At 45.3% G+C, this 20,811-nt stretch overlaps 1 protein-coding gene across 1 annotated transcript in view; it reads right to left on the bottom strand.

Moving 5' to 3' along the window:
* EXOC3L4 (exocyst complex component 3 like 4) overlaps positions 1-20,811 on the bottom strand; it is a 94,049-nt gene that overhangs the window by 35,074 nt on the left and 38,164 nt on the right. Inside the window, exon 8 of the mRNA XM_084826658.1 lies at positions 18,348-18,443. Coding sequence (XP_084682784.1) covers positions 18,348-18,443 — 96 coding nt within the window. The remainder of the gene's footprint in view (positions 1-18,347; positions 18,444-20,811) is intronic.

Here is a 20,811-nt window from a genome sequence, read left to right on the forward strand (position 1 = left end):
GGGCGTGGCTGACTGGCTGGCTGGGATCATGCTCCATGCTGCATGCTGCATGCTCAACATTTTGTTGAGGTCCCACTGATATTGATGGAATATACAATTTAATAAACACGCATTGACACTAATTATTAGAGGGAAAGCATTTTTCTTAAATTAATTGTTAATCTCCAGGAAAGGTACTATGTAGTCTAAGGATGCAATCCTATACATGTTTAGACAGAAAAAAGTCCTGCAACGCCCAGCACACCCCAGCCAGCATGCTAGGATTTTTTCTGTCTAAACATGCATAGGATTGAGCCCTTAACCACCATTTTCACCCGTCTTGGTGCTGTGGTCAAATTAGCAGTCGATCATGGCTGCTTTGAAGTAATGAGAAAGAGAAAAGGGGATCCTATGACAGATCTCCCTCATTGCATGCTGAGAGTTATAGGACTTTTTCTGTCTAAACATGCATAGAATTGCACCCTAAGAGACACAGAGGTGCTGCAAGTCTGGGGCTCTCCCCCCACTCTTTCTTATAACATCTAGTAACTCTAGACTCAAGCTGATCACGATGTGACATGACGTTACCATGCTTTGCACTGGTCTGCCCTGGGAACAACCAATTATGTGAGGTGTGGGAGTGGGGAAATGCACAATCAGTGACATCACATCATACACTGAGTTCAACTAGAGGACGGGTCATAGCTCAGTGATAATAGCACATACTTTGTATGCAGGAGGCCCCAGGCACCATTCCTGGCATTTCTAGTTAAAGGGTCAGGTAGCAGGTGATTCGAAGGATCATGGCTCAGTGAGCAGAGCACCTACTTTGCATGCAGAAGGTCCAGGTTCAGTCCCTGGCATCTCCAGGTAGGGCTGGAAAAATTCCTGTCTGAAACCCCAGAGACCTGCTCCCAGTTAATGTGGACAATAGTGGGCTAGATGGACCGATGCTCTGCAGGTGATCTGTGAGCTCAGGTCAATGACTCAGTATAAGGCAGCTTCCCATGTTCCCATGTTCCTAAGACATCTGCCCAAGAACCTGGAGAACAGTCAGGGCAGACCACATTGGCTTAGATGGACCAACAGTCTGCAAGTGACCTGTGTGCTTGTTGCTCAGTCTGCTGGCCAGGCGCTATCTGTTGATCGGCAGGTTCAAAGCTCCTGTTCTCCCTTCTTATGGTTCTTTATCTTTAAACTGGACTTGGACTGGCAACCCTTCAAAAAGGGGATGCCTTGGGTACGTCAACTTGCTGTACCAACTGAAACTAGCTAAAGGCAACGTCAAAACACCTGTTATAAAATATGGCAGTATTTTATTTTATATACACACACAGCAGTATTTGTCAAAGCCTTTCCTCAGAGTATGGAGACGAGACTAAGGGCGCAATCCTATTCAGATAGTCGGTAGCCTCCAAACACGGAAGCTGCGGAGTAGCCAATGCAGGGCAGGAGGAGAGCGGCGGCTCCACACTCCAGCCGCCCTGCATTTCTGCTAGATGGGCAGTTTCGTCCATCAGGCAGTGGCGCCTCAAAGGGGGAAGGGAGGAGGCTGGGGTGGCCATGGGAAATGGCATAATGCAGCCACCCTGGTCTCTCCCCCTCCCTGCCCCCAGGAATGCCCCCTTTTCCCTGTCTCTGTGCTACCTTTCTGAGCGTGGAGAGGTCACGAGTGCAGTTCTCTCCATGAGGCGAGGGCCAGATGGGGGAAGGGGAGGGGAGCGCAGTTTCCTGGCTCTGAGCTCTAACTATCCTATACCGCGCCCTCCCCAGATGCTGTCTGGTGGGCACAGAATTGCTCTCTACGTTTCATGTATTATGGTGAAGAATTATAAAGAAAAGCTCCAAGCAGCCTATAGATTCTACCTATATTTTGGTTTGTAAGGTAAAGGGAAAAATATGTACACGTACTACGCTCTGTCAATCAGCAGATTCAAATCCAATGCGCTTCTTTTTTCACCCTTTCTGTTGGTTTCATTCATCTTGTTTTGGAAAACTAATAGATTTTTTTTTTTTTAAGAGGATGCCTTCAAATAGGACTGTCCTCTGATAGCCCTTCAATTAGAGGACTGTCCTCTGTAAAATAGGACACATGGCTACCCTATATCTGTCTCAGTGTAGGCCACCCTAGGTCTGGCTCAGGCAGCTTCATATATCCATAGGCCAGGGTCAGGGAACTGTTTAAAATCCAAAGGCCACATTCCAATCTGGGTGGGGTGGGAGCATTTCCATCTGTGGGTGGGACAAAATGAGATTCTTACCCATTTTAAGTCTACTCAGACGTAAGCAGGACCGAATCACGTGGCAGCACTTTCAAATAGCATCCGAAATACCAAGCCTTTGCATGTCTACTCAGGCATAAACATGTACGGCATGTCTACTCAAAAGTAAGCAAGGCAACCCTCTTCAGGTCTACTCAGAAATAAGCATTACAAGGAAAGGGTGGGGAGGAGACATGTTTCAGCCGCAGCTCCATATTTCATGTCATGTCTAGTCAAGACCCCTCATGCACCAGAACCAAAATAGCCTCAGAATACAAGTAAATGTGCCCTTAACTCTCAGCCACGCCGATTACCTCTCACTGGATAATCACACTCGCAGATTAAGGGTTGAGGCCCTGTTTTAAAGCAGTCCGGTGACCCACACAGATGACAGGGCAAACATCCAACTTGAAGCACATGGTTCACACACCACAGCGTTTGCCAGGTGCAAGTCTGACAGCCACAAGCCACAGAGGAAGTGCTGTACAAAACCCTCATGCTAGGCGGGGCTACTTCCGATAATGTTTCTATTTTAGCACGGCTACACAAAACCGCCCAGAGAAGAAACTGCCCATGCCTATAATACAAGTGTTGTCCTTTCCTAAAGAACAAGAGAAAGCAGCTGATTCACATGGCAGAGCCCAGGGAGGGCATCATTTTTCTTCCTGTCTAACTTGCCTTTCTATATCTATAATTACAAACAAGGATGTGTGTCTGTCTGTCTGCCCATGTGTCAGTGCCATAGCCCCAAGACCGTGGAACCTAGACACCTGAAACATGGCATGCATACTATGGGGATCATAGACACGGGAGTGTCTCAGGGTTATTTTGTTTTTAAAATGCATTAATTAATTTTGATGGATTTTTTATTTATTTATTTTATTATTAAATTTATTAATCGCCCATCTGGCTGGTCACCCAGCCACTCTGGGCGATGTACAACACACAATAAAAACAGTTTAAAACAATAAAATTCTACAATAAAAACATTTTCTAAAATACCCTAACCCACCCCAAACGCCTGCCTGAACAACAGCGTTTTTAATGCACGACGGAAGCTCATTAAAGAGGGGGCATGACGGAGTTCCCTAGGGAGGGAGTTCCACAGAGTGGGGGCCACCACAGAAAAGGCCCTCTCCCTCGTCCCCACCAGTCTAGCTGTCCTGGCTGATGGGACAGAGAGAAGGCCATCCGAGGCTGATCTTGTTAAGCGGCCTGTCTGGTGCTGCTGGAGGCGCTCCTTAAGATAGGCTGGGCCTATCTTAAGGATTTAAATGTGTCCACGTGGTTGAAGCCTGCAGTAACGTCTTCAGCCACTATGGGCAGACTTCCCTAACCAGCACATAGCTTTGCACTCCGTACAGTTTGAAGCCAGGGGCGATTAGTAACCCAAGAGTCAATGCCATATGCCTGCCCCCTGCCCCCTGCTGTGGGGCAGCCCTCCCTCAGTAGAATGAACTGGACAGACACATCAGAGTCATCTATGTGTGTTGATCTCATCTGATCTTGGAAGCTAAGCAGGGTCAGCCCTGGTTAGTACTTGGATAGGACACCACCTGGGAATCAGGCTTCCTGCATTGAGCAGGGGGTTGGACTCAATGGTCTTGTAGGCCCCTTTCAACCCTATGATTCTATGATCCCTCATTTAAGGGACTACAGGGGTACACCATGGCAGGGGCTTCAATGAGACGAGGGAGACACAATGTGTCCAGCTCTGACAGCTGTGTACATTTGCTTGAAGGTTTTGCTGTCTCAAACTAAGGGCTATTCCTTCCAACCCATGTGAAGCCTGGTCTGTTCTCTAGTAAATTTATTTTAAAAAATTGTAATGAAGAGAGGCTTTCTTTTTCCCCCATTTTTCTCCCTGTGTGGAAGCATTCAAACTTGAACCCAGTGCCTGCTCAATTAACACTTCCTTATGTTCTTATTGCGCTGATTTCCCCACAATAAACTAAGGGGTGTTTTATTTATTTTCTGTTATTGTCTCTCTAGGTAGTTCCCCCACCCTCTGGAAGGCCCCATGATTTTCAAAAAACCATAAATAAAATAGTTATCAAAGGGCATGAGAAACAAAGTAGTCATGTGCATGTCAGGGGGAACACTTGAATAAGGAAGTAAAACTGAGAAAAGAATTTTGGTCTAAGCATGCAAAGTTTAGTAAATATGCTAGAAATAAAAGGAGTAGTTAATGGAAATAGGTACAGGCTTCTTGGTGAGGTGAGGAAGGCAGTGAAATCTCAGGGGATTAAAGACATTCCTGTTAATACTCTGACTATTAACAAAGTTAATACTTTGTGCAACACAAATGCAAATGTTACTAATAATTAGCTTTAAGAACTGACGCAAAAGTAATTGTCGAAGCCAAGGCAGGGGCTGTGTCTAAATCCGATCGAGATCTAAAAGTAGGGATGGCAGAGAAATCCGCCACAGACCCCCTCAGAGTCCGTGGCGGAACGGACTACTTCCCCCCCCCCCCGGCAAAATTCTGTCGGGACAGAACCTGCCATCAGCCGGGTCTGGGTCCGTCCTCTTCAGTCTGCAGCCGTCCGCTGCCAGGCTGTGGACGCAAATGGTGTCCAGCATAGTGGACGCCATTTGCATCCCTGCTTTTGCTGTGATAGGCTATGTAAATATTTATGTAGCCTATCACGAAAAGAGCAGATGGAAGTCTGGCTGTGGACAGGCCTGGCCGGCGGCTCTGCGGATTCGCTGCAGAGCGGAGCCGGCTGGAGAGGATTCCGGGGGGAGGGACGGATCACCTCCCCCCCCCTGTGGACACCCCAAACCGGACCGGTGAGTGGGGTTCATACATCCCTACATAAAAAGGCATGTTCATGGAGCTTTAAGAATGGACGCGAAAGTAATTGTCAAAGCCAAGGCAGGGCTGTGTCTAAATCCAGACCTAAAAGGCATGTTCATGGAACTTACAGCCTACTACAGCCGCTTAACCAGGGAGATTGTGCCTTAAAGATGACAGACAATCCACATTCGGCCGCTGCAGCATTTCATAGTGGGTTTTTTGATTACATGAATTTTGGTGGCGCAGCAAGAGTGGGGATCTGTGGGGGCCACACCGGAAGGGGGGAAGGCAGGGGCCACATGTGGCCTAGGCTGTGTGTTGCCCATGCCTGATCTACAATAATAAAAGAGGATGCACGCCTGTCTGTCCATCTGTTTGCATCATAACTCCACAACCGTGAAACCTACACAGCCAAAACGTGGCATGCATACTAAGGGGACCCTAGGGATGTGTGCCTTGGGGTTGTTTCATTTTTAAAATGCATTAAATAATTTTAATTAATTGAAATGTGTCCACATGATTGAAGCCTGCAATAACATCTTCAGCCACTGGGGCAGATGTCCATAACCATCACATAGCTTTGCAGTCCATACACAGCGAAGCCCAAATTGTTCCCGATAGATTGTATCCAAATCCAGACCTAAAAGGCTTTGTCAGGGGGCTTGCGGCCTACTCAAGCACCTTCACCAAGTAGGCTGTGCCTTGCAGATTATAGAGATCCAACCTGAGAGCAACGTACGTTTTTATTTATTTATCAAGCATTGATCACAGGATATTGTCACAGTCCCTGTCCCAGACGTACTCCTCACATACATAGGTAAAGTCCCTCTGGTTTCAGGGACTGCCCCTCTTCTGTCTTTCTGAATGTTTGATTTTCTCTCTCTCTCTCTCTGTCTGTCTCTCTCTCTCTCTCTCTGTCTCTCTCTCTCTCACACACACACACACACAAACACACACACACGGTAGAGGCTGGTGGCTCCGATTTTGGTGGGGCAGTGAATCCATGTTGGGTTTTAGTCAGAACCAGCCAGAAGGCTAAAGGAGCTATCTAAGGTGCTGAATCCTATCCCCAAATAGGTTCAGCATCTTGGATAGCTCCTTTAGACTTCTGGCTGGTTTTGACTGAAAGCCATAGTGGATTTACTGCCTCACCGAAATCAGAGCCAACAGCCTCCACTGCTCTCTCTCACACTCACACACAACACCCCTTTAGAGGCTGCCCTTAGAGATGTATAAGGTATATGCTCCAAACTTTTGGTTATAGTATTTCTCTTGCATACGTGTAGTGCCTCGAGTGAAAAGCTGGGGCCTCAACTATAGTGAGCAGCCAGTACTATTCTTAATTAGGCTACTGCAGAATGCCAGGTCTCTACTATTTGTAACAGCCTTGGCCACTTCAGAGAGGCTTCAGATGGTCTTGCCAGTGTAGGTGTTGATTTTCCACACCCCTGTTCCATCTTTATCTGAGAGCCAAACATCACGTTACATTAATTGTGTGGTCTGTTGCTGAGGCTTATCTTTTATTTTACTCTAGCGTAACTGTGCATGGTTCGGATTTGGATTTTCTCCCACACATTTCCCTCCTGAAATTGGAGCTAAAGGACATTTTTTTCTCTTTTTTTGGAATGGGGTCAATGCAGGGGTTTTTCCCCTCTTTTTTTTTTTAAAAAAAAAATTCCCCCGGAGGGAATTTTGGAGAAAACCAGTAGGGGAAATTTAATCCTCCCCTTCCAGAGTGTGCTGGTCCCAATCCAAATCAGGACCATGCACAGTTACACTATTTATTTATTTATTTATGTATTTATTTGGGGCATTTATATACCACTGAATCTAATAAAATCTCTCAGTGGTTCACAATATTAAAATGATTAAACACTAAAGTAAATAGAACCATCAGGCTGGGCTACGCGCTGCACCATCTAACGTAATGTGCAGTTTGGCCCTGAAAAGGGTTCTGAGGCAGTTCACTAGGCTTTGCCGTAGAAGCCAGGTTCAAGCCCGGAGTCCATGACAATAACACTGGCCTTTTACAAGGCTAAGGGATTGGAGCTGATTCAGAGGGTTATGGGTTCAGACCTCACCCACCCCACAGCCCCCTCCTATTGCACCAATTTTCCTCACCCTCTTCTACCATGGTTTAGCATTACGTTCCACCTACATTAACCATGGTTCACAAAAATGTGGTATAGGTATGAGCCTAGATTTGAAACCTGTTCTCATTCTCTTAACCCTGTTTAAGAGCCAATGTTGTGCTAATTCTGCATCAACCACGGAAATGATCAGAGGAAGATGCAAGAGGATGTGGGCATCTCCTTTATTCTCCTATGTCTTTTTATCTCACAGGATTTATTTTCTGAAGTGAATAACATGGAGCCTTTTTATGCAAGGCATTTATTGTGTGCTTGGGATTCCTCACTCATAGTAGTTTGTGTGTGCTTGACACAATGTCATCCTCCTCCAGGGCCTCTGCCATTTTTGCATCAATTTTATTTAGCTTTTATTTTTTCTAATGAGAAATGTCTGGTATATCAGTGAATGGTGTCATGAAACCCTCGTGTATTTCTGCAATTCCACTATACTACAGCACCACTTAGTGGTTGTGTAATGGAACATATAGAAAGGCAGAGAAAGAAAAACGCTGGGGAAAAATGTGTAAAAGAGGCGATCTTAATCCCACAAAGAATTGGGAAGCAGAAGCCTCGGTAAAGTGGTGGGTTATTTATTTATTTAATTACAATATTTATATACCGTTTCATATCTAGAACAGATTTTAGTGTGGTGAACACAAAAAAATAAAACAGTAAAATAATTAAAAGATTAAAACACCACATTAACATTATACTTGTTTAAAAACACAATGCCAATAAAAACCGTAACTGGTCAATTAAGGAATGCCTCCTGGAACAGTGCTGTTTTCCGGAGGTGCAGGAAACAATGCAGTTTTGGTGCCTGGCTGACCTCCAGAGGCAGGGAATTCCACATGAAGCGGGCCACCACACTGAAGGCTTTTCTCCTGGTGGACTCCAGTCAGGCCATAGGTCCATGTGGAACCACCAGGAAGAAATCCTCCAATGACCTCAGTGACCAGGCAGGTTGCTAATGGTTAAAAGACTCATGCAGAAAAGCCCACAGTCTGTGGAAGCTAATCCAGAGATTTCCAGACATTCTGACTATTCCTGTAACTGCACATTACATCAGCAACCTTCTGTTTCCCAAATATGTGTTTGCCAATTAATGGTAAACAATGTCAATAGGGCATTTGTAGGAGAGAATTGGTGGGTGAGATGGCTATGTGCCACCTCCAGTACCAGAGGCAGTGAGCATATGTACACCAGTTGTTGGAGAACTTGGGTGGGAAGGTGCTGTTGCACTTGTGTCCTGCTTGGAGGTTCCCGGTCGACAGCTGGTTGGCCACTGTGTGAACTGACTGCTGGACTAGACGGATCCTTGGTCTGAACCAGCAGGGCTCTTCTGGTGTTCTTATCTTCTTATGACAGTGCTTAATCCTTTCCCCACCCTTTCATTTTGCCCTCTCTAGCCCCTAATCTCCGGGTTGTTTTTGCTCTGGCTGGGCATATTTCTGATTCCAGAGTCAGCTGAGGAAAAAAAAAAGGGAAAAATAGTGTGTGTGTGTGTTGGGGGGGGGGGGGAATTGCAGGGGAGAAACAGCAGGCAGAGGAAGGGTTAAGTACTCTCTTCCTACACACCAATTATTCCCCCTTGCTCACCCCACGTCAGTTTTAAGAAACGAACACTGGGTTGGGAACCCCATAATGTCTAGGCCTGCCCTAAAATAGCCTATTGCTGTAACACTTCGAGAGTCCTAAACCACCATTTGGAAGTTACTTGGTTAAGAGCCCAAGACTAAGTAGCAGCTGCCCAGGGTTGTCACTCAGCTGACTGCTGTAATACACAACCAGAAGCATGGGAAGTACTACTGGGAAGTATTACTGCCCTGGGATGTGCGTGTGCTTTCTATGAGAAACCAGCAGAAGGAACTGCACAGACTGCTGTGATCCTGCAGTGGCGTGCTCTGTGATATTCAGCTGCCACTGCAGTGGAGGAGGGATCAGTCTGTGCATGGACGGGCTGCCACTACAAAGCTGACAATGGAAAGGACTAGAGCTCAGCACTAGAGTCATAGGCATCACTAGACCTGGGCCCATGGAGCCCTGGCCCTGAAGCTATTCCCCAGAGTCCTGCGTGTCGGTTGTTGCCAATGGACGATTTCTTTCTTCGCTTAATTGCCATGCAGGGGGTGATTTTTAAGGGAGATTGCAACAGGGGAGGGAAGGGTTAACTCTCCCCTCCCCACATGATGGATCACCCCCACACACACACATGGCAACTGAGCTTAGGAGGAAGACTTCCATTGGTGTTAATGGCAGCTTTTCTTCTAACTTCATTGCATGAGCTGGAGGCACTTTCCCTCCAAGTGGGAAAGTCAAAAAAGGGGGTGGGGGATAAAAGAGGGAAAGGGGCAGTAAGAGATTTGGGATGATCGGGGATGGGGTGCAGATTAAGTGAAGCATTTATTTTATTTGAGGTGATTTCACTGAGAAATTAATTGGCGGGCTTGGTCTTCTGTGAAACATAAATGGATCCTAATAAGTATTTCTAAGTGTGCATATGTAGATATAAATTAGCATATGAAACCTTTATGCAGTTTTGTGTCCTCTGGGCCTGGGGCCCAAATCTTTTAAGTTCCAGGCAATGCCTCTGGGAGAAGCTGCTTTGTATGGAGAAGGTCCCAGCTTCACTCCCTGGCATCTCCAGGTAAGGCTGGGAAACAGCCCCATCTGAAACTGCAGAGAGCCACTGCCAGTCAGAGTATGCAACACTGAGTTAGATGGACCAGTGGTTTCGTTCTTTGTAAGACAGCTTTCTATATTCCTGATCCATTCGGACTGTGCTAGTTTGGACAGTCCACCAGAGGCCACTAGAGGTCTGTGCTGTGTGGTTGTGGTACAGGTGATTGCCAGATCACCTCTTTTTCTCTGCCTCACTCCTTGGCCACTGCCCACTGGTGGCAGACCAAGACCCCACTGTATGCAGCCCTGTTGAATGGTACATACACATCCTGACCATATGGACTGGCAGGGGACCCCCAGGGGTTGAAGCAGCATGCATGTGTGTACACGAAGGATGGCAAAAGAGCCATTCGGTGCAGCCATTGCATAGACATATACCATGTTTGGAGTGGAAATGCACCCTGCATGCTACTGCTAGTACCAATCTTTAAAGGAGAACGTTCAAGATTTGCAAAAGACTTAGATATTTTTAAAGCACTGCCTGCTTGGATTTGTTCTCAGGAAAAATATGCTAGTAAGAAGCTCCCCCTCCCCCCCTTATTCCCTTTCCCATCTTGCTAATTATTGGAGATACCATGCCATCTAGAGGTGGTATAAAGTTAGTGTGTACGATGAATTCTGAAAACAAAGCCCAACGAGCAGCAACGTAGGGCAGCTATGGTGCATTTACTGCAACTGGGTCAGTGTTTTCTGCAAGCCGAGCACCATGTATGTGGGGGGAAGGTTCCCAACTGGCTCTGAAGATAGCTTTAGAATCATAGAGTTGGAAAGGACCCTGGAGATCATCTAAGTAAAAGCCCCTGTTCAATTCAGGCTCTGCAATGAATCCCTGAGAGATGGCCGTCCAGCCTCTGCTTCAATACCGCCAGTGAAAGACAGGCCACTGTCTCCTTAGGCAGCCCGTTCCATTGCTGAACAGCTCTCAGTGTTCGAAAGTTTCTCCTGTTGTTTTACCAAAATCTGCTTCCCTGCACTTTCTACTCACAGGTCAATGGCATTTTCATACATCTAGTCCTGTCCTCTGGAGCAACAGAAAACAACTCTGCTCCATCTTCCACATTCAGATATTTGAAGACTGCTATCATGTCTCCCCATAATCTTGTCTTCTCCACGTCAAATACTGTTGTCTTTTCGGCACCAGGTTAAGACTGTCCTCCAGGCATTTAAAGGCATATGATGGGGCATTGATACCAGTCGTTTAAACAGATCTAGTGTTGCATTGAAACTGTTTTAGTCTGTCTAAATTGTTTTAACTTTTGTATGTTTAAATTTCATGCTGTATTTTATACTGTATTTTATTGTCTTATGAATTGTTGTAAATCACCCAGAGAGCTTCAGCTATTGGGCAGTATAGAAATGCTCTTCTTCTTCTTCTTCTTCTTCTTCTTCTTCTTCTTCTTCTTCTTCACAGATCTTTCAACCATTCCTCATAGGATTTGGTTTCCAGACCCCTCACCATCCTGGTTGCTCTTCTCTAGATGCTCTCTAGTTTGTCAATATCCTTCTTAAAATGTGGTGCTTCATATGCAGCTTGTGACCCATCTGGGTCCTTTTCACATGTGGTGTCAAAACAGGTCTCTCCCATTCTATACTCGTGCCTTTGGTTGGGTTGTTTTTTTTAATATTTAAATGCAAGACTTTACATTTATCTTTGTTGAATTTCAGCCCAGTGTCCCAGCTTGTTCAGATTCATTTGAATCTTAATCCAAGTCATTAATTACCATTCATTAAGTATGGTGGCTCAACCAGCTGTGGATCCACCTGAGGGAGATGCCAACTGTAGCATGCTTTCGGCGGCAATTAAAGACCCATTTTTTACCCAGGTTTTCCTTGGGTGAGTGTGCTGCCCAGTTTGTAAGTCTGGTGCTGCATGGTTTTGATTGGTTTCAATGTTTTGATTAATATTTTAGATGAATGTTTTAGCAATTATTATATATTTTAATTGTTTGTTGTTGTTTATTTGTTCAGTCGCTTCTGACTCTTTGTGACTTCATGGACCAGCCCACGCCAGAGCTTCCTGTTGGCCGTCACCACCCCCAGCTCCCCCAAGGTTGAGTCCATCACCTCCAGAATATCATCCATCCATCTTGCCCTTGGTTGGCCCCTCTTCCTTTTGCCTTCCACTTTCCCTAGCATCAGCATCTTCTCCAGGGTATCCTGTCTTCTCATCATTATGTGGCCAAAGTACTTCAGTTTTGCCTTTAATATCATTCCCTCAAGTGTGCAGTCTGGCTTTATTTCCTGGAGTATGAACTAGTTTGATCTTCTTGCAGTCCAAGGCACTCTCAGAATTTTCCTCCAACACCACAGTTCAAAAGCATCTATCTTCCTTCACTCAGCCTTCCTTATGGTCCAGCTCTCGCAGCCATAGGCTACTACGGGGAATACCATTGCTTTAACTATGCGGACCTTTGTTGTCAGTGTGATGTCTCTGCTCTTCACTATTTTATCAAGATTTGTCATTGCTCTCCTCCCAAGAAGTAAACGTCTTCTGATTTCCTGGCTGCAGTCAGCGTCTGCAGTAATCTTTGCGCTTAGAAAGACAAAGTCTGTCACTGCCTCCATGTTTTCTCCCTCTACTTGCCAGTTATCAATCAAGCTGGTTGCCATAATCTTGGTTTTTTTGAGGTTTAACTGCAACCCAGCTTTTGCACTTTCTTCTTTCACCTTCATCATAAGGTTCCTCAGCTCCTCCTCGCTTTCAGCCATCAAAGTGGTATCATCTGCATATCTGAGATTGTTAATGTTTCTTCCAGCAATTTTGACTCCAGCCTTGGCTTCATCAAGCCCAGCACGTCGCATGATGAGTTCTGCGTACAGGTTGAATAGGCAGGGTGAGAGTATACAACCCTGCCGTACTCCTTTCCCAATCTTAAACCAGTCCATTGTTCCATGGTGTGTTCTTACCGTTGCTACTTGGTCGTTATACAGATTCCTCAGGAGGCAGACAAGATGACTTGGTATCCCCATACCACCAAGAACTTGCCACAGTTTGTTATGATCCACACAGTCAAAGGCTTTAGAATAGTCAATGAAACAGAAATAGATGTTTTTCTGAAACTCCCTGGCTTTCTCCATTATCCAGCGGATATTGGCAAGTTGGTCTCTAGTTCCTCTGCCTTTTCTAAACCCAGCTTGTACATGTGGCAATTCTTGTTCCGTGAATTTCTGGAGTCTACCTTGCAAGATCTTGAGCATTACCTTACTGGCATGTGAAATAAGTGCCACTGTTCGATAGTTTGAACATTCTTTAGTGTTTCCCTTTTTTGGTATGGGGATATAAGTTGATCTTTTCCAATCTGATGGCCATTCTTGTGTTTTCCAAATTTGCTGGCATATGGCATGCATCACCTTGCAAGATTTTAAACAGTTCAGCTGGGATACTGTCATCTCCTGCTGCCTTGCTATTAGCAATGCTTCTTAAGGCCCATTCAACCTCACTCTTCAGGATGTCTGGCTCTAGCTCACTGACCGCACCATCAAATCTATCCTCGATATTATTATCCTTCCTATACACATCTTCCGTATACTCTTGCCACCTTTTCTTGATCTCTTTCGCTTCTGTTAGGTCCTTACCATCTTTGTTTTTGATCATACCCATTTTTGCCTGGAATTTACCTCCGATGTTTCTAATTTTCTGGAAGAGGTCTCTTGTCCTTCCTATTCTATTATCTTCTTCCACTTCCGTGCATTGCTTGTTTAAAAAAATTCCTTATCTCTTCTGGCTACCCTCTGGAATTTTGTATTTAATTGGGCATATCTCCCCCTTTCACTGTTGCCTTTTGCTTTCCTTCTTTCTTGGGCTACTTCCAGTGTCTCAGCAGACAGCCATCTTGCCTTCTTGGTTTTCTTTTTCTTTGGGATGTTTTTTGTTGCTGCCTCCTGAACAATGTTGCAAACCTCTGTCCGTAGTTCTTCCAGGACCCTGTCTACTAAATCTAGTCCCTTAAATCTATTCTTCACCTCCACTGCATATTCATTAGGAATATTAGTGAGCTCATATCTAACTGACCTGTGGGTCTTCCCTATTCTCTTTAGTCTGATTCTAAATTGTGCAATAAGAAGTTCGTGATCTGAACTACAGTCAGCTCCAGGTCTTGTTTTTACCAACTGTATAGATGTCTGCCACCTTTGGCTACAAAGGATGTAGTCAATCTGATTTCGGTGTCAACCATCTGGTGAAGTCCATGTATAAAGTCGTCTTTTAGGTTGTTGGAAGAGAGTGTTTGTTATGCACAGTGAGTTGTCTTTGCAAAATTCTATCAGCCTATGTCCCGCTTCATTTTGTTCTCCCAGACCATGCTTGCCTGTAATTCCAGGTGTCGTTTGACTACCCACCTTAGCATTCCAGTCTCCTGTAATGAAAATAACATCTCTTTTTGGCGTATTATCCAGTAGGTGCTGTGGATCCTCAGAGTATTTTAGGGAGCAATCCTATGGCCGCTAGTCAGCGGCTAGATGGCCATAGGATATCTTGTTTTCCAGGAACTGACCTTCCCCCCTTCCGCGCTGCCTCACAGGTAGCACGGAACAGCCCCGCACTCCGCGCTCGGAAGAGGAGTGCAGAGTAGCCAAAACAGGGCGTTCCAGGGGGCGTTCCAGGGTGAGGAAGGCAGAAATGCCGGTACGACACATCCTATGTCGTCTGGCAGCCTCTTCCCCTTCTCCGCCGTCCCAAGGCTAGACAACTGAAATCAGCTGTCTAGCTGCAAATGCAGGGCAGGAGAGGCATGGAGGGAATGATCCCCTCTGTGCTTCTCCTGCCCTGCAATGGATAGGCGGTCACCTTCTGCGCCCTTAATGTATTTAATTTTTTGTTTGTAAACCGCTTAGAGGTGTTTTGGGATAGGGTCAGTAGTATATAAACCTATTAAACAAATAGATAAATAAATAAATGTAATATTGTCCAACCCACATTTTACCATCTTGTCAACAAGGATATCATGGGAAAACTTGTCAATTGCTTTGCTTAAATCATATGTCCACAGCATACTATGTCCACAGCATTCCCATGATCTACTAAACTAGTAACCCTATATAAAAAAAGAAATAACGTAACAACATAAGAAAAACCCTACTGGACCAGACCAAAGCTTATCTAGTCTAGCATCCTGTTCCCACAGTGGCTGACCAGATGCCTATCAGAGGCCCACAAGCAGAACATGAGGGTGCACCACAGTGCTGCTGTTGTTCCCCAGTGTCGGGAGGTCACCCCTGCCGCCTTCTGAAATCCTCAGGTAGCCAGAATCAACATGCAGACAGTAGAGCTCTTTTCCAAGGCTTTATTCCCATTCAACCTAATGACACTTACAGATGCTAATTGCTTGAGCCTACGAGCCTACGAATTAAGAGAGCTGCCTACTCGGGGGTTCTCACCTTAGGAATCAGTTGATCTCCATTTGGAGGGGAAGGTGAGAAACCTCTGTACTTATGGGCTAGGAGGAGAGAGTCCACCCCTTTCCCATGGGGCGTCGGGGCGCCGCTGTTGCCATCGCGCCAAGCGGGCTGACCTCCTCTCAGCGCCTGGCATCTCCCGTTTGACACTGCGCCGGTGCCTAGCATCCAGAAACTGCTGTTGTACCTCCCTCTCCCTGCCAGGGTCACTATCACTCTCAGGAATGTCTACCTGGAGGGGCTCTCCCCCCAGCTGCACCTCTGAACAGCACACTGTGAATAATCTGCTGTGTCTGCATTATCTCTACCATGTTGTGCCAAGAAGAGGCTTTGTGATTCAAACTGGCAGCGTGGGTGAGAGGGGAGTTATATGTTCCATTAGAACACAAGAAGAGCCCTGCTGGATCAGACCAAAGGCCTGCCTAGTCCAACATCTCCTTTCCTACAGTGGCCGGCCAGAAGCATAAGCAGGACACGATGGCAATAGCCCTCTCCCACTGTTCTGGTCTACCTAGGCATGCTGCCTCTCATTTTGGACTAGTATCATGATCAGTAGCCACGAAGGATGCAGTTCTATGCAGGTCTAGATGAAAAAAGTCCCACAACTCCCAGCATGGCTGGCTGGAGCATGCTGGGAATTGTAGGACTTTTTTTCTGTCTAAAGGTGTATAGGAGTGTGCCGCAATAGTCCTATACTGCATGAATTTGTCTGATCCCTTAAATTTTTTTAATAACAATTACAAACTGCTCCACACTGAGAGATACTGCAATGGTGTACAATAAATTAAAACCCTAAATATAAAAAATGTATAGTAAAAGCAAACAGACCAATAGAACAGTGGCTGGCGATTACTCATCAGTCAAGAAATGATTGCCTGAAAAGCCTTCAGCAATGCCAAAAGCAAAGCAGTGTAGGTGCATGTCTGAACTCACTTAGAAGGGTGTTCCATAGGGCCAGAGCCACCGCGACACCTAGGGAGGTGGTGGGCTCTCCCACACTGGAGGCACTCAAGATGAAGCTGGACAGCCATCTGTCAGGGATGCTTTGACTTGGATTCCTGCATTGAGCAGGGGGTCGGACTCGATGGTCTTATAGGCTCCTTGCAACCCTACTATTCCATGATTCTATGACACTAAAGGCTCTTCTCCTGGTGGTTTCCATGGATCTCCAACTCATGTGGTACGACCAGGGGCACCTCTTCAGAAGACCTCAGTGATCGGGCAGGATGATAAGGGAGAAGACATGTCCTCAAGTAACCTTGTCTCAAGTTGTTCAGGGCTTTATAGACCAGAACAAGAACTTTAAACCAGGCCTGGAAACAGATGGGCAGCCAGTACAGAGCCTTCAGCAGAGTGTTACATGCCAAGCAGCCTCATTCTGCACTAGCTGCAGCTTCCAGACCAGCCTCAAGGGTGGCCCACATCGAGTGCATTGCAGAAATCCAGTCTTGATAGCTTTTAGAATCACAGAATCATAGAATAGTAGGGCTGGAAGGGGCCTACAAGGCCATCGAGTCCAACCCCCTGCTCAACGCAGGAATCCAAGTCAGAGCATCCCCGACAGATGGCTGTCCAGCAGCCTCGTCTTGAATGCCTCCAGCGTGGGAGAGCCCACTACCTCCCTAGGTAAGGTTCCATTGTCATATTGCTCTAACATCTTTTAACATCAAGGCCTTCTCCTTTTGGACTCTTCTCTCCACCTGACCCCCCAGGGCTAACTGACATCAACTGCTCTGTTGGAAAGAAGCAGGAGTGAAGGAGACAGGAGCAGGCTGCTCCCGTTCAACTGTCCCCCAGGAGATGAGAGGAGAAGCAGGGCCGTTCCACCTGCTACTTGTTTCTTCCTCTTCCCTCCCCATCCCTTTTTCCTTGTGTCTTTTTAAATGATAATCCTGTGAGCAGGGGCTGTTTTTTTTGCAGATTGATTGTGGGTTGATCCAGGAGCCTCGGGGGTGGGGGGAAGGGGGCTGAGGAGTGGGATAAAAATACTATGAACGAATAAATAAATAAATATGTTGGTGAGCCATAACCACATTTGGTGGAAGTGGATTCCACAGTTTTGCTCAAACAAAAGCCTGAAGCATACAGAGAGCCCTGGACGTCTTGCTGGACAGGATGCAAAGGAGAGAAGTGGAGGAGCCTGGGAAAGCGTCTGCTTGCATGCCATTCATTGTGACAGGCCTGAGGTCCTTTCCCTACAAGCTCATTTCCTTGGAAGGAAGCCACGTAGCTTGATGGTCACCACAGCAGGCATAGCAACTTCCTTGCAAGTAGGTGCTGAGCTCTAGAGTTACTGCCAGGGTCACGCACAGCTTCATCTACACAAATAATTAAAGCTGCTTATTAAAAAGAAATCACAAGATAGCAGATTATGCAGGGGAAACATGTATTAGTCATCACTTGACTTTAATAGGTTCCCATAACACTGGTACAGCCACAGTCTCCTCAGCAAAGGCTGTTGCAGGGAGGGCTAAGAAATGAGAGTCAATAGCCGTTGCAGGGAGGACCAAGAAATCAGAATTAATTAATTAATCCATTAAATTTGCATACATGCACACGTGAGTGAAACCATGACTCTGGGGGTGGGGTCCAAACACTTTATTTGTTTTTAGGTGACGCACATGTGTATTGCAGCAGACACCATCTTATAAAGAGGCATTCCCTGGTCTGTGAGAGCCTCTTCTAAGGTGGGTCTTCTAATCTGCAGTTTTGTAACTACTTGTGCATGTTTTTCTTTAAACAATTAAAAAAAAAAAAGAAGGAAAGAAAAGTCTGCTGCCCAATTAATCAGGGGCACTGACTGCTCAATCGCTCAAATGATTTATGAGCAATTCATTTAACTGGTTGCTTAATCAAGCGTTGCAGCCTTGATTTTTCCAGCAACAAGGAGCACTGTTTGAGTCCTGGGTGAATGTGATATCCCTGCAACAACATCCCTGAAGTGCATTCTACACTCAAAAAAGGACACAGTCAATTGCCACCTGAACGAAACCCTAGTGGAATCTGTCCAACACAGAGCTTTGGCTATCGGGCAGCATGTAATAAACAAATAGGCAGACAAACATCTCCTCTTTGAAAACAGGATTCAAAACGCAAGCTTACCTCAAGTCATGGAAGTTGTTAATGTAGGCCACCATTAATGGCACAGACTGGGGATGATCTTTGACTTTGTCCCATTCCAGAAATGCTTTCCCAAAGCTGTAATATAATTGTTTATTAAAAATTGCTTGCAACAACCCACAAACAGAACAAGCGTAAACAATACAGGCATAAACTTCCTTCAGTATAACATTGATCCTGATTTTCGAGGGTGATGGAGAATTAGGGATGGACAAATCTCTCAGTATTGGTTTCTCTCTGTTTCTCATTTTTCCGTTTTTAAGTTCAGTTCATCCTGAACCTTGAGATTAAAAAAAAAGTTTGCATGAAAGTTTGTAGGCATTTTTGAGTACATTTTCCAAATACATGCATTATTGGACACAGTTCTGCCCAATATACACATTTTGGTAAGCAATCTTTCTAATGTAATGCGTTTTGGGATATTATTTTCACCAGCATTTTTGTGTGCACTTTGCGCTAATATACACATTTTTCTATGCATTTTGTTTGGGGCGAGCTCAGGACTTCACAGCCTCCATGTCAACTGTAGATCTGTGCCAAATAATAACTAGCACTACATATGTGACAAGACCCCCATTAGATTGGAAGTTTATTTATTTACACTATTTATATACTGCTCCACATCATAAGATTTTGGAGTGGTGAACAGCAACGATAAAAGAATAAAACACTACGTCAAAACAGTTTAAAACATTTTAAAAAAGACAATTTCTGATAAGGTCGAATTTAATAAACCTCAGCTGGTCATGCAAGGAAGGCCTCTCAAAATAACAATGTCTTCAGGGGCGCCGGAAGGAACATAACGTTGGTGCTTGCCTGACCTCGAAAGGCAGGGAGTTCCACAAGAAGGGGGCCACCACACTGAAGGCTCTTTTCCTGATAGACTCCAACTGGGCCATGGGTCCATGTGGAACCACTAGGAACATGCCCTCTGATGACCTCAGTGACTAGGCAGGTTGGTAAGGAAGGAGGCACTCTCTCAGGTATCTTGGTCCCAAGTTGTTTAGGGCTTTGTACACTAGTACAAAGGTACTTTAATACTGTAAAGTTTTGTACAGTTTTGGTCACTGTACCTAAAGTATATTGTAGAGCTGGAAAAAGCACAGAAATGAGCAACTAAAATGATCAAGGGGCTGGAGCAACTCCCCTATGAGGAAAGGTTACATCATCTGGGATTGTTTAACATAGAAAAAAGGCAACCAAGGGGAGACATGATAGAGGTGTACAAAATTGTGCATGGTGTGGAGAAAGGGGATAAGGAGACATTTTTCTCCCTCTTTCATAATACTAGAACCCTATGGGGTCATCCCATGAAGCTGGTTAGTGGGAGATTCAAGAGAGATAAAAGGAAGTACTTCTTCACACAGTGGATACTCAAACTATGGATTTCACTACCACAGGATGTAGTGATGGCTGCCAATTTGGATAGCTTTAAAAGGGGGTTGGATAAATTCATGGAGGAGAAGGCTATCAAGGGCTACTAGTCCTGATGGCTCTATGCTACCTCCAATATCAGAGGCAGTATGCCTATGTACACCAGTTGCTGGGGAACATGAGCAGGATGGTGCTGTTGCCCTCATGTCCTATTTGTGGGTTTCCCATTGTGTGAAGAGAATGTTGGACGAGATAGACCCATGGTCTGATTCAGCATGGCCCTACTTATGTTCTTATGCACTGGCCTGGCAATGGGTGATAGGACTTTTGGGGGTGCTGAAATGACCCTAGCTCTGTTCAGGAGTTATTCAATGCTGGCCCTGCCGCACAGGCCCTGCCCTCTCTGACCCCGACCTTCTTCTATTGAGCAGGAAGATCTGAAGGGGGCTTCTACGTGCATTTGCTTGAATGCAAATCCTGATAAAGTGGGAAATTGGGTGTACTGCTGATACACAACCTCTGGGAACAGCCTAATATAAGTTTCTTAGTTCCACCCAGTCTTCTCCAAGTTTCAAACCAGATTGTTATATTATTTGACTATAGTACATGTCATGGAGAACTATGAAATCAACACTGTGTGTGCATGAACAACCTTTAGCAGGAAATATTCTGTCCAAGAATTCAGGGTTTTATTATACCACTACGTATATCTAAGAGTGTGGATTTCTCTGAGGCTCTTTTAATGCATCAAAGGTTAATCACATCTCAATTCCAATTTAATTATGAAGTTGTAACTCTAGTCACATTTCAGAAGTGATATAAGTTTTTCATCTAGACAAGTAATTTTCCTTCCATTCTGCCATGGATGATAGTATAGAGTATTTAATAGCAAGCTACCGACTCTGCTCACCTCTTGTGGGGTGAAATTTCAAAGGTTAAGGCAAAATTGATTTTATTCTCCTTTTGAGTTGATTCAGACTGAAAACTCGTCCGTTGCTTTAAAATAATAGCACACTAGTAGGTGTGATGAGTAGAGATGTCAGAGAAATCTGCAAGGGATTCTAATGAGCTT

The sequence above is a fragment of the Heloderma suspectum genome, chromosome 1 (genome assembly GCF_057233095.1).
Source record: "Heloderma suspectum isolate Gila_16-S chromosome 1, 16-S_ref, whole genome shotgun sequence".
Classification (NCBI taxonomy): Eukaryota; Metazoa; Chordata; class Lepidosauria; order Squamata; family Helodermatidae; genus Heloderma; species Heloderma suspectum.